Raw genomic sequence first — 15,259 nt, forward strand, 5'->3', positions numbered from 1 at the left:
AATGTCTGTGTGCCAGTAAATGTGTCTCTGTGATCTTGTCAAGATAGGATGGATTTGATATATGCCTGTTGATATGGAGGATTGGTTTATGGTTCTGAGTTTGAGAAAAGAACATAGTTTAGGAGACAAAGCTGAACGATAAATTATGCCTATGCTGTCTGGCTATGTGTGTCTTTGCTATAAAGGATCTCAGTTGCAATGTGTAAGGGACTCTCAGAGAATTCATTGATAGACACTGAACATCTGAGAGTCACAGGGTTGTGACGGAGCTCATATAATTAAAGATGGACTTTGTGATAACTAACTCTGACTTGTGTGTGGTTTGCTCTCATGATTTGGTAAATACAGGAAATTTCCACGACATGGGGCACTGTGAGTGGTCTGTGGTGTGATGGGGCACTGTGAGTGGTCTGTGGTGTGATGGGGCACTGTGAGTGGGCTGTGGTGTGATGAGGCACTGTGAGTGGGCTGTGGTGTGTTTGGGGCACTGTGAGTGGGCTGTGGTGTGTTGGGGCACTGTGAGTGGGCTGTGGCGTGATGGGGCACTGTGAGTGGGCTGTGGCGTGATGGGGCACTGTGAGTGGGCTGTGGTGTGATGGGGCACTGTGAGTGGGCTGTGGTGTGATGGGGCACTGTGAGTGGGCTGTGGTGTGATGGGGCACTGTGAGTGGGCTGTGGTGTGATGGGGCACTGTGAGTGGGCTGTGGTGTGATGGGGCACTGTGAGTGGGCTGTGGTGTGATGGGGCACTGTGAGTGGGCTGTGGTGTGATGGGGCACTGTGAGTGGACTGTGGTGTGATGGGGCACTGTGAGTGGGCTGTGGTGTGATGGGGCACTGTGAGTGGGCTGTGGTGTGATGGGGCACTGTGAGTGGGCTGTGGTGTGATGGGGCACTGTGAGTGGGCTGTGGTGTGATGGGGCACTGTGAGTGGGCTGTGGTGTGATGTGCTGCTGCAGTGTGGAGGGCAGAGGACAGACTGAGGCTAAGTCTGCTCTTCTGAAAATAAAGGTCATTGACTCTACTAAAGCTCCGCTCTGCAGTCAGGATGAAATATGCAGCCATCTTCCCTCCTCTCGACCGCCCCCGCCCACTGCAAAGAGAGGAGGTGAATCGTTCTCTCTCTCTTTACAAAGATGCAGTCACGCGGCTTTGGGACACTTCAACCCCCTCAGCAACACTAAGCACGTAGTCAAATACCCTCTGAAGCATCCTCATGTCAGACACAGCAGTCTTATACCAACGTAGATGGAAGAAAATAGACCTAGGAAGGAGAGCCAGTGGATGAGTGGACGTGGGAGTGTGGCGGATATAAGGGTGGCACGTCGTGAGTCGTGCTTACCTGTATGCCAGCAGGAATGTCATAGACGATGCGGATGGTCTTGGCCTCCAGGTAGCCGGGCAGGCAGTGGGGGATGACATGGTAGTCCATCTTCCCAGGGGGCTGTGTGCCTGTCTTCTCCCCATAGATAGCCTTACAGGTGGGGCACTGCAGACTGCCATCCTGGACAGGGACACATTAAATGTTCAATATTCACAACTAATCTAATCAAACAAATGGAATCTAATCTAGAGTGACTTCATGAACATCGAGCCACCTTCTGTACTAAATTGACTTTTAATAAAACAAGTAATTGTCATTTTGTTTCATGGTTATGCATTAAAATGAGCATGAACTGTGTTTGGCAGACTAAGGCCTGTTCTGAATTAGTTTGATCTCAATCTAATCTCATCTAATCGAATGATATCAAAGTATAACACCACATCAAATGGGGTGTGTAATTTCACCCACTATTATACAATATCATATTACGATATGGTTGATACCATATCAATATCATATTGATACCATAACAAGCGCTGGCGCGAATGCCCTTTCTCACCTTGTTGCCATTGTTGTACATGGCCACCAGGCACAGCAGATGGTAAATGTGCCCACACTTGCCAAGCTTGCCCACCATTTCTGGCTTTATGCCCTTGTGCTGCAGGACACCCTCGTAGCCCGATGACGTCACCAGCCTCTCCATGCAGATGGTGCAGTCCTGGGAAGGGAAAGTGAGTGGGCACCAGTTACTGTATCTGACTGCAGGGTTGGGATGCATAGCAATGATACACTGTACAGTATATTGATTTCAAACCGTATTGAAGTGTGTGTCACCCAGGACTCTCCTTACCTCATCAGGGGCAACCTTCACTTTCTCCGTGTATCTCCGCACCACATCCTCTGGGGTTTTCCCTAGCAACAAAACACAACATTGAAAGGATATGGTTAAAAGGAAAACATGACTAGATAGATCTGCATAAGGAGAAGTGAATGCTGTCTATTTGAGCACTAGGTAAACCCAGGGACTGGTCTGGCTCTTAAGTACCACAGCCCTAGTTTATTATGATGAGACAGACCAGTTCAATAAGAGAGTATGAATAATACTGGGTGTGATGTTGAACAGGAGATCACCTTCAAAGTGACATAGAACAATGAGCCATCACCCACACACTAAACTAATCCCAGTGTGAAACCAAGCTAGTATGGCTGACAGAGCTCACCCACAGCTTACACCTCTAACACGCTTACAGGCGGGCACTCCTACCCCAACACTTTGTTTGCTCATTTGGGGAACAGAGAGAGGGAGAGAGAGAAAGGAGGAAGGGAGGAAGAGAGGGAAAGAGACAGAGAAGCGAGCGAGATGCACTTTCTAACCTCCTGTCCAATGTATGACCATATTAGAGACACATATTTCCCTCAGATTACACAGATCCACAAAGAATTTGAAAACAAACCCAATTTTGATAAACTCCCATATCTACTGGGTGAAATTCCACAGTGTGCCATCACAGCAGCAAGATTTGTAAACTGTTGCCACAAGAAAAGGGCAACCAGTGAAGAACAAACACCATTGTAAATACAACCCATATTTATGCTTATTTATTTTCCCTTGTGTATCCTTAACCATTTGTACATCGTTACAACACTGTATATATACGTAATATGACATTTGGAATGTCTTTATTGTTTTGAAACTTCTGTATGTGTAATGTTTACTGTTAATTTTTATTGTTTATTTCACTTTTGTATATTATCTACCTCACTTGCTTTGGCAATGTTAACACATGTTTCCCATGCCAATAAAGCCCCTTGAATTGAGATGAGAGAACGTATTGGAGAGAGATATATATATATATATAGAGGGAGAGATATATAGAGAGAGATATAGAGAGAGAGATATAGTGAGATATATATATATATATATATATATAGAGAGAGAGAGAGAGAGAGAGAGAGGGGGGGGAGATATAGAGAGAAATAGAGAGAGAGAGAGATAGTGGGAGAGATATATAGAGAGAGATATAGAGGGAAAGATATATAGAGAGAGATATAGAGAGAGATAGAGAGAGATATGGCGGGAGAGATATAGAGAGAGATATATAGAGAGAGATATAGAGAGAGAGATATGGAGGGAGAGATATAGAGGGAGAGAGATAGAGAGATATAGAGAGAGAGATATATAGAGAGAGATATAGAGGGAGAGATATAGAGGGAGAGATAATGAGAGAGAGAGATATAGAGGGAGAGATATATAGAGAGAGATATAGAGGGAGAGATATAGAGGGAGCGATAATGAGAGAGAGATATAGAGGGAGCGATAATGAGAGAGAGATATAGAGGGAGAGATATAGATGGAGAGATATGGAGGGAGAGATATAGAGAGAGAGATATAGAGGGAGAGATATAGAGGGAGAGATATAGAGGGAGAGATATAGAGGGAGAGATATGGAGGGAGAGATATGGAGGGAGAGATATAGAGGGAGAGATATAGAGGGATAGATATAGATGGAGAGATATAGAGAGAGCGATAGAGGGAGAGATATAGAGGGAGAGATATAGAGAGAGCGATAGAGGGAGAGATATAGAGGGAGAGATATAGAGGGAGAGATATAGAGAGAGCGATAGAGGGAGAGATATAGAGGGAGAGATATAGAGGGAGAGATATAGAGGGAGAGATATAGAGGGAGAGATATAGAGGGAGAGATATAGAGAGAGCGATAGAGGGAGAGATATGGAGGGAGAGATATGGAGGGAGAGATATAGAGGGAGAGATATAGAGGGAGAGATATAGAGGGAGAGATATAGAGAGAGCGATAGAGGGAGAGATATAGAGGGAGAGATATAGAGGGAGAGATATAGAGGGAGAGATATAGAGGGAGAGATATAGAGGGAGAGATATAGAGAGAGCGATAGAGGGAGAGATATGGAGGGAGAGATATGGAGGGAGAGATATAGAGGGAGAGATATAGAGGGAGAGATATAGAGGGAGAGATATAGAGAGAGCGATAGAGGGAGAGATATAGAGGGAGAGATATAGAGGGATAGATATAGAGGGATAGATATATAGAGAGAGATATAGAGAGAGCGATAGAGGGAGAGATATAGAGGGAGAGATATAGAGAGAGCGATAGAGGGAGAGATATAGAGGGAGAGATATAGAGGGATAGATATAGAGGGAGAGATATAGAGAGAGCGATAGAGGGAGAGATATAGAGAGAGATATAGAGAGAGCGATAGAGGGAGAGATATAGAGGGAGAGATATAGAGGGATAGATATAGAGGGAGAGATATAGAGAGAGCGATAGAGGGAGAGATATAGAGAGAGATATAGAGAGAGCGATAGAGGGAGAGATATGGGGAAGGACTGCATTATGCATTTTCCGGCATTGCCTTTTTGATGGTTTCATTTGCTAGATCAAAGGCCTCTCTGGCTTCCTTTACAGCGGAAGCCGGAACAGGATATCCCTAAATCTCTTTCCCTCTCTGCCTCGCTCCATGGGGGCTATGCTGCATCAATGCAGGCACAATTGGCTGCAACCCATCTATCAATCCGTGGTGTCCTCTCGTCCCTATGCCCCCGCCTGGGTCTGCAGCCCGGGGGTGGAGGGGAGAGATGGCGGAGGCATCTGGGTGGAACAGAGTGATGCAGGGCTGAAAAACCCACATCATGCACTGACCAATTAGGACAGGCAGTCCCCTGGGGACGCCTATGGTTTCCACGTCATCAAATTGACATTGGCCTGGTGCCATTTTAGCTAAAGCGACCACATATCACCACTGGATTGTCATCAACCCATCTCTCTACAATAGCTTCATCTTAATTATGCTTGTGGAAATAGCTCTGTTAATTTCAATGTGGTGGGAAGCCAATGAAATGTGGTGAATGTGACCGTGAGCCCTCCCTTCCCCTTCGCCAGGGTCATCGGGAGTGCATTGTTCAATATGCTGAGAGGGCCATTAGCTACCTGCTTCTACACCTGCATTGCTTGCTGTTTGGGGTTTTTAGGCTGGGTTTCTGTATAGCCCTTTGTGACATCTGCTGATGTAAAAAGGGCTTTATAAATACATTTGATTGAGACTACAAGATGGCGTCGCTGTGAGAGGGAGTGTTTTCGCGCTCTTCAAAGCAATATTGAGCGTTAGGTGGTTAACAGTCAAATATTGGCTATTAATACTGAAAGAAACTACCTCTAACTTTTTTATGGACATGGGATAAGTTTAGAGTTAGTTTTTGTCAAGTTGAATGGGAAGAACACGACAGAAAGACAAAAGTAGACGAAATATCCAAGTCTCACAGAAGACGGCTGACATGCTAGCTAGCCACCACGAGGACCAGAGCAGCACGGCTACACAAGAAGCCGCGATCTCAAGCAAGAGAAAGAACAAAGCTGACCAGGATGAAATCTTTGCAACCTCTTTACCTCAGACCCCAAGTAAAAATCCACTGGTGAAAAAAGTAAAAGAAGACATTTCCATGTCGGAACTTTTCTCTGCAATCCAGTCCCTGTCTACTAAACAAGACGCCACGCTCTCCAACATGTCCATCATAGAGCGGGCTACCGAAGAAACATCAAAGAAGATCAATAATCTGTCAGAAACTGTCAATCAACTACACAGAATTGTGAGCGAGAACAAGGAAAAGATAACGCTCCTAGAGAATGAGCTGAAGAAAATGCCATCCAAAAATAATGAGCTGTGTGAGAATGTAGCTGAACTTCAAAGGTACTCTCGCAGGTGGAATCTGAAAATCCAAGGTGTAAAAGCGGTAGAGGGAGAGGATATTAGAGAAGTAGTCATTAATATCCTGGGAAAAGTGGCACCATGCATCAAAGACAAGCTAAGAGACGTGATTGATGTGATACATCGACTTGGGAAACGAAGATCTGATGGACCCCCTCGCAATATCATATTGCGCTTAACTATGCGCCATTACAGGGACATCATATGGAAAATGGCCAAGGGGAACAAGTTTCTGGACGAGAAGAAACTCCGCATCAAAGAAGCTCTGATACCGCAGGATCAGACTGCCAGTGAGAAACTGTGGCAATTTATACAGAAGGCGCGACAAGAAGGAAAGTAGGCAGGGTTCAAGGGCCCATACGCGTTTATTGAAGGAAGAACGATTACTGGGTAACTCTGTTGACATTAACCAAATTGGAACTGTGAGTACTACCATGAGTACAGTTCATGTACTGCCAATTATACATGTACCGTTCGAACTACAACTGATGAACACTTGCCAAAGAAAAGGAAGTAAATAGATTTGTTATTCTGTTAACCACCGCTACCTCATCTGAGCGTAGTTTTCCGTCGAGTAATCCTCTCAAGGTTCACTGTTTGTTTTATTGTTCACATTAATACTTGTTATCTAATTAGTGTTCTTTATTTTTTAATGCAGGAGTTCGTATTTCAATTCACTAAATATCGTTAGTCTGAATGCTAGGGGTTTGAGAAATCCTACAAAAAGGAAAGCTTTATTTTTATACTGTAAACGAAGTAATGCCGATTTTGTCCTTCTTCAGGAAACTCATTCGGGTGAAAGTGATTTGAAATTTTGGAAAGCACAATGGGGAGACATGGCCTATTTCAGTCATGGATCAAATCACTCTGCTTGTGTTTTGACACTTATTCACAAGTTTAAAGGTGGCGTTCTAGAATCCACATCTTCACAAGACGGCAGATGGGTCATAGTAACTGTTAAACTTGACAATGCTATTTTCATCATCTGTAATGTATACGGACATAACTCACATGCTCCTAATAAGACCCTTTTTACCCAATTGACCAGGAAAGTACAGGATTTAAGCAACAAATACTCAGAGGCTTTTCTAATTATTTCAGGGGATTTTAATGAAACACCTGATACATCTGCTGATCGTTTTCCTCCTAGAACGAGTCAAAACCTTCAAAACAGTAACATTATCATTACATTATGCAAGGATCTCTGTGTTGAGGATGCCTGGCGTTATTTCAATCCAGATGCTAAGGGTTATACCTGGACCAACAAAACTATGTCACGTAAATCTAGAATAGATGTATTCCTAATTTCCCCTTTTTTGTTACAATTTGTTATAGATGTAGATCATCAGTTTTCTGATCATCACTTTTCTGATCATCACTTGATTTCCCTGAATTTACAAGCTACTAAAAAATCAAAAGGTACTTGAGGATATTGGAAATGAAACAACACACTTCTTAAAGATACTGATCTCATTGAAAACATCAAATCATTAGCTAAAGATAATTTTGCAAGAAAAGACTTGGGTCATGGAAGTAGATGGGAATTTTTCAAATATAAAGTCAGAGTGGTAGCCATTAAACGCGCCAAAGAGCTGATGCAATTAAAGAACAATAGAGAAAAGGAGCTGATGAGCAAGCTTGACAGTTTTCTAAAGAAAGATAATCTATCTGAAGAAGAGGAGTCTGTGTTCAGGTCTTTACAACTAGAATTAGAACAGACTTACACGGATCTGGCAAAGGACGCCTTTGGGGAAAAAAACACTAGTTACTTTTTTGCACTTGAAAAGAGAAACTACAAAAGAAAATCTATAACTGCACTCAAAATGAACAAAGTTTTATGCAAAGATCCCATTACAATATCATCATCAGTCAATTCCTTTTATGAAAACCTTTACAGCTCTCAATTTCAGGAAGATGGTTGTGAAAGCTACATTTGCCACATTCAGAATTATGTCCCTGTAATTGAGGATGATTTCCACTCAGTTTGCGATTCACCTGTGTCAATTGGAGAAATTAGAGAGGCTTTGAATTCAATGAAAAAAGAGAAATCACCTGGCCCTGATGGCCTGACAGTTGAATTCTATAGACAGTTTTGGGAGTTACTAGAAGACCCGATTTTCAATATGTTTCAAGATTGCATTAAAAAAGGGGAAATGGTCTCCACTATGAAACAGGGCCTTATTTCACTGATTCCGAAGCCTGATAAAGACCCTTCTCTCATTGACAATTGGAGACCAATTACTTTATTAAATACTGATTACAAATTGATTGCTCTGCTTTATGCCAAAAGATTAAAGAAAGGAATAGATACCATTATAAATGAGACTCAAACTGGATTTATGAAGGGCCGTCACATAAGCGCTAACATTTGTTTAGTCTTGGACCTTATAGATTATTCAGATGCAATTGACTCAGATGCGGTTGCCCTATTTCTGGACTTCTGTAAAGCCTTTGACACAATTGAACATTAATTTCTCTTTAGGTCTCTTAAACTTTTTGGATTTGGTGAACATTTTATTAAAGTAATTTGCATGTTTTACAAAGATATAAATAGTTCTGTGCTACTAAACCTTAATACTTCCAAAATATTTAGTATCAACAGAAGTGTACGACAGGGATGCCCAATTTCGCCATTTTTATTCATTTTGGTTGTGGAACTTCTATCTCTAGATTTTCTGAATGATGCAAATTTGTATGGCTTAACCATTTTTAACAAAGAAATCAAAATTTCCCAACTGGCTGATGATACTACTCTTTTCTTAAGAGACAAAGACCAGGTCGCACATGCCCTTAATGCTATAACTGCATTTTCTATTGCATCAGGATTAATGCTGAATGTTTCTAAATGTGAAATCTTATGTTTATTTGACTCTGATGATAAAGAAATAGAAAATATTCCTGTAAAGGACTGTGTTAAATATTTAGGAATACATCGGTCAAAAAAACACTTAGTCAGACAACATTTGCATTTCTCTCCTAAAATTAAGAGAGCTAAAAATACATTCAATAATTGGCTACAAAGAGATCTTTCTATACTTGGGAGAGTACTTCTGTCCAAGGCAGAGGGACTGTCTCGTTTTGTGTACCCCTCATTATCGTTATGTGTAAATCCAGATACTTGTAAAGAGATCAATAAGACCTTTCTTGACTTCATCTGGAAATATAAGTCTCACAAACTAAAAAAATCTGTCCTTTCTAACCAAAGAGCTGAAGGCGGTCTAGAAGTGTTGGACTTTGTTGACATAAATAACACTCCCAAGATAAACTGGTTGAATTTTTTTTTGCTCGATACTGATTCAATATGGTATTTCATTCCAAATAATATGTTTAATAAATTGGGAGGTCTTCAATTTTTACTGAAATGTAATTATATTCCTGAAAGATTTCCTGCTAAATTGGCTAGGTTTCACCAACAAGCTTTACTGGCCTGGAACTATGTTTCCTGCACAATTTCTCCCCTCATAAAGCTCTTTTGTGGAATAATTCAGACATAACTGTAAGGAATAAGTCTTTGTTCTACCCCAGCTGGCATGAGAGCAATATTGACTTTGTTCTTGATATTTTCGACAACAAGGGTAATATTCTCACATATGAACAATTTATAACATTGAAAGAGTTTCCAATACCTTTCAGAGAGTTTATTTCTGTGATCAAAGCCATTCCCGGTGGTCTAACTACACTTGTGAAAAGTCATCTTAATTTTGGGAATGATCACAAAGTTTATCCAGAACTCAGATTGGAAGGCGTGGGCTTACTTGAGAAATCTTGTTGTAATAAATATAAAAGACAAATTCTTCATTCACAAAACCAACTTTTGTTTTTCTGGAACATGCTTATTCCTGACATTGTCTGGAAAAATGCATGGTTAAGACCTTACGAATACTGTATACCAAACAAAGTTAAGGAAGTGCACTTCAACATTTTGCATAAGATATATCCATGTAATTCTATGATGTCCATATTTGTGGCTCTTGATGATATCTGCATTTTCTGTGAAAAAGAAGGTGAGAATCTGTCTCAATTGTTCTTTGAATGTAAATTTGTGTCTGAATTTTGGGAAAACCTTGCAAAGTACTTATTTACCATTAGGAACACTGCCTATATTTTTAACATTAAATATATAATATGTTACTATTGCAATGATAACAAAACCACTGAAATTATTGTAATTTTTTTTAAATTCTTGCTGCCAAATACTTTATACACTAACAAAAATTCCAAAATTCTATACCAAAATTACACATTTTTCTGATTGAATTGAATTATCTTATTAAAACACTAACCATAGTTAATAACAAAAAGAATAACATCTTCATTAATCATTATAATACGATATTTTCAGAGTGAATATAATTAAACTTAAATAGTTTCTTTTTTGTATTTTATTGATATTTTGTGTATGTTTGAGCATTGTTAATATCTGTGTTTGGTTTGCTACACATGTTTGATGTAGCAATGTAAGTTGATTTTTGTATTATTTTTTTTAAATACATTTGATTGATTGACCTGCCCTCCATCGAGGACCTGCACGACTCCAGGACAAGGAAGCGTGTAGGAAAGATCATCGCAGACCACACCTCGGACACCCCATCCTTCAAAGAATCCCCTCTGGCAAATGGTTCAAGTCAATCATGACCAAAACCAGCTGCCTCCTGAACAGTTTCTTATCCGGTACTGTGGCCCTCACTAACTGGCCCTCAGGCTCATAGGGATTAAAACTTTGCATTGAGCCGAGCACTGCACCTTGCCTTCAATGAGGTGAAATAATAATAACTGCACTATCCTGCATTTGCACTATGTACACCTCTCCATATATAGATATATCCCCTCTGTAAATTGTATGTCATCACTGTAAATCATCGTATTCTCCAGAGTTGTATGTTTACCCTATTTATACTGTATATCCTGTATGTTGACTTTGTGTCTCTATCTGTTTGTACATTGTCTATTGGTGGCAGAACCTAGTCACTAAGTCAAATACCAGGTATGTTTAAATATTCTTAGCGAATAAAGATATTCTGATTATCCAGAGGAGAGATTTACTTTACATCTTAATGTCTCAATATAATTCCTCTCACACTCCATGACAGCCCCACCCCTCCAGTGTCCATGGGAACCCTCCCAGTCATACATACAGATGTAGGATCTTAACTTGAGCCAGTTTTCTACAGCAGGAAAATAATCCTGCAGCAACAGGAAATGTGAATGGATTTTAATTAATGGGCATTTTTTGTAGGGGTTGATACATTTTTCTTAAGGGAGAATCAACTCTGAAATTTCAAAGTGGAAATTACAAATGTCAGAAGCCTTTTTAAACCTCAATTACACCACAATTGGCATAATATGAAAGTTCTCCTGCAACAGGGTGATCAAATTAAGATCCTACACCTGTACTTACCTTTCCTGAGGTGCTTCTTCTTGGTCTTGCGGCGGATGCCATTGACCCCGGGCACCGGCTTCATGTCACTCTTGTTTATGGGCGGCGGGTGCAGGATGGGTTTAGGGGCCCGGGTCAGACACACAGGCAGGCCAGCAGCACACATCAGGATACCTGTCATACCTGGCACACACACACATACATACATACAGGAAAGAAAAGAGCAGTGTTGGTTTAGTATTATGACTAAGAATGGAATGCGAAAACTAAAGCACTCGTGTAGATGCAGCCTACGGGAATAAAATGTATTGCAAAAGAGAAGAAAAATAGAACCATTACCTGCAATTGCTGGGTGAACTGGTCCAGAGCCAGTCAAGTTCTTAACAGGGAGGGCCGGGACCCTGCAGAGAGAAAAACGTCCAAAATGAAATCGTCCGGTTTTCAGAAAACTAAACATAATGACACTACAGGTCACTGTTATAAAGTACTGTACTTCCTCAGTCAGAATGGCCACACTTACACAGATGTAGAATATGTCGCCATTGTGCGAAAGAGTCCATGGTCAAGTCACGTGTCCTAGCTAGCAACTACACCACAAACACAGACAAGACAGCCTGACTCATCAACAGTCACTGCTGTCCCAGAGAATGATTCAGAATGACACTTAGAGAGCACACACACTCTCACACACTCACACACTCTCACACACTCTCACACACACACACACACACACACACACACACACACACACACACACACACACACACACACACACACACACACACACACACACACACACACACACACACACACACACACACACACACAGAGAGAGAGAGAGAGAGAGAGAGAGAGAGAGAGAGAGAGAGAGAGAGAGGACAACCACAGTTGTTTACTCGCAAAGACATCTAAAATAGGAGTGATAGAGAGCTGTGAACAAAGCATGTGGGTCAAGATGAGCTTGTGTGAGTGTGTGTTGGTAAGTCCCTTTTAAGAAACCACAGCCTCAGCTTCAGTCTGGTAATGGAGTGCCCTCCCACACAGGGCAGACCAGACTGCAGGGAAAGGTCACCTGTCAGAGCTAGGATTAGAGCTTTAGGGTTAGAGACCGCAGGCTGAGCTTATTTTGCTGCTGCTTCTGCTACTCTATGTGCAGAGAAAAGAACAACTGATCTGCGGTGATGGAGAGGACCAAATAGAAGAAAAGGAAGCCATTTTGATGTCAACACAACCAAAACAGTTTAGCGCTTACGCAATGATCATTGCTTTGATGATTGAATTATTATCCTGTATTAACTTACACAGTATTTCAGTACATGCAAGAAGCACGTCACTGAATTAGAGTAGAATAATAAAACTGCCTTACTTCCCCAAAGGTATTATGTAACGTTAATACCATTGATCTAAGAGATCCCTTCCCCCAATAGCAGCTCTGACTAGATGTGCTCCACACGAACCCGCCCCTCCCACCAGCCTCTCTCTCTCTCTCTCCATCTCTGTCTCTCTCTTCCATGTACAGGCAGTGTCCAGGACCCTTAGCCCAGTATCTCTTCAGCACCTCCCTCACAAATCCCTAACGAAAGGCCGCTTTGATGTGAGCAGACCCTGTGTTCCTGTGCCAGGGGAGCCCTTCAATGAGCTTTACAGAATTAACAAAGGCCCACGTGTCCTGGACACTCTGGGTCTGATCTGCCTTATCTCCACTCACTCTCAGGGGAACTAGCGTAGCGATATGCAGGCTGGGCTACATAGAGGAGTAGAGATATGAAGCTGTGGCCAGGACAAGGTCAGCTAGCTGGGTAATGGCCTATACTATAGCATGATGCATGTCAGACAGCTGTGTGCATGTGTGGCCCATTTATGCTCAGGAAGGCTGAAAATAACGTATGTATTGTGTTGGAGAAAGGCCAAGAGCCAATAAGATTATTGTGCTGGCATGTCTGCAGTGCGCGCAAATCAGCTCAAGCAGACAATCAGGCATTTTCAACGAAAACAAATTAGGCATTGCCCAAGGGGAGAATTCCTCCCTATATTTAAACATGCACTTACAGTATCTCAAATCAAGAGCGCCTGCCTCTTGAAACACATGTATAATTCAGGAATTTCATGGAGAGTGTTTGTGATTAAACAATACATTTTCACCAGGAGAGAGCAACATATAAAAGAGCCCTTGGCACTCACACACACATGCATACACACACGCGAGTGCACCTTGAGACAGTGTAAGTGCTACAGGATTTGTAAGCGTAATGTTTTAACACCATGAGATCATTCAACCATATAAACTCTTGTTGCACAAAGACACACAACAGCATTTCTTGCCACATTTCATTTCTAAATATGGGAAGCTAGTAACTCCAACTTGAAGCTTTTAATTAACAAGACCCTCAAGTTATTCTTAGTAACACCTGGTCCACACTTGCAAACATGAAAAATGTTTTAACTTTTTCTGCGTCTTAAAATCTGCATCAGCCAAATAAAATAGAAAAATGTGATAGAATATTTCTTGTTATCTGCTCCCATGGGATAACCTGGCACAGTTGATATGATAACAAAACCAGCTGGCCATGATCATTCCAATAAGAAATTCTTCATCAGCCAACCAAAGATCTTAGACTTTATATCCACCAACCGATGGCCTCCCGAGTGGCACAGCAGCCTAAGTCACTGCATCACAGTGCTACATCGCACGTTGCACTACAGACCCGAGTTCAATCCTGAGCTGTATCACAACTGGCCATGGTTGGGAGTCCCATATGGCGGTGCACAATAGGCCCAGTGTTGTCCGGGTTATGGGAGGGTTTGGCTGGGGGAGCTTTACAAGTTGTTGTCAATAAGAGTTTGTTCTTAACTGACTTGCCTTGCCAAGTAAAATCTTAAAAATAGGTCAACTTGGACACCAGAGGGATATTTCCAACCAAAAAATGTAAGGCTTACTATTGTTCTGCTTGCTCTGTAACAAGTTTAGTTTGAGAAATGAATGACGCATCCTTGACAAGGCTACTAGCTACTAACGTTAGACAAAATTCAAAAAGTTGAAGTCGGAAGTTTACATACACTTAGGTTGGAGTCATTAAAACTCGCTTTTCAACCACTCCACAAATGTCTTGTTAACAAACTATAGTTTTGGCAAGTCGGTTAGGACATCTACTTTGTGCATGACACAAGTCATTTTTCCAACAACTGTTTACAGACAGATTATTTCACTTTTAATTCACTGTATCACAATTCCAGTGGGTCAGAAGTTTACATACACTAAGTTGACTGTACATTTAAACAGAAACGGTTAAATATGGTGGTGGTAATGTGATGGTCTGGGGATGCTTTGCTGCCTCAGGACCTGGACAACTTGCCATCATTGAAGGAATCATTCATTCTGTTATGTATCAGAGAATTCTACAGGAGAATGTCAAGCCATCCGTCTGTGTGCTGAAGCTGAAGCACAGCTGGGTCGTGCAGCAAGACAATGATCCAAAACACACAATCAAGTCTACATCAGAATGGCTGAAAAGCAACAAATGCAAAGTTTTGGAATGGCCTAGTCAAAGTCCAGACCTAAACCCGATTGAGATGTTTTGACAGGACCTGAAACAAGCAGTTCATGCTTGAAAACCTACAAATGTTGCTGAGTTAAAGCAGTTCTGCATGGAAGAGTGGGCCAAAATTCCTCCACAGTGATGTTAGAGACTGATCAACAATCACATGAAACGTTTGCTTGCAGACATTGCGGTTAAAGGTGGCACAACCAATTATTGAATGTAAGGGAGCAATTACTTTTTCACAAACGGGAATTGAGTGTTGCAGAAAAATGAAACAAGTA

At 41.5% G+C, this 15,259-nt stretch overlaps 1 protein-coding gene across 1 annotated transcript in view; it reads right to left on the reverse strand.

Moving 5' to 3' along the window:
• Positions 1 to 15,259, reverse strand: part of LOC139389930 (E3 ubiquitin-protein ligase DTX1-like) — a 70,002-nt gene that overhangs the window by 4,639 nt on the left and 50,104 nt on the right. Inside the window, exons 4-8 of the mRNA XM_071136965.1 lie at positions 11,779 to 11,840; positions 11,461 to 11,622; positions 2,173 to 2,234; positions 1,882 to 2,040; positions 1,341 to 1,502 (exon numbers count right to left, since the gene is read on the reverse strand). Coding sequence (XP_070993066.1) covers positions 1,341 to 1,502; positions 1,882 to 2,040; positions 2,173 to 2,234; positions 11,461 to 11,622; positions 11,779 to 11,840 — 607 coding nt within the window. The remainder of the gene's footprint in view (positions 1 to 1,340; positions 1,503 to 1,881; positions 2,041 to 2,172; positions 2,235 to 11,460; positions 11,623 to 11,778; positions 11,841 to 15,259) is intronic.

This window comes from Oncorhynchus clarkii, chromosome 30 (genome assembly GCF_045791955.1).
Source record: "Oncorhynchus clarkii lewisi isolate Uvic-CL-2024 chromosome 30, UVic_Ocla_1.0, whole genome shotgun sequence".
NCBI classification, from domain to species: Eukaryota; Metazoa; Chordata; class Actinopteri; order Salmoniformes; family Salmonidae; genus Oncorhynchus; species Oncorhynchus clarkii.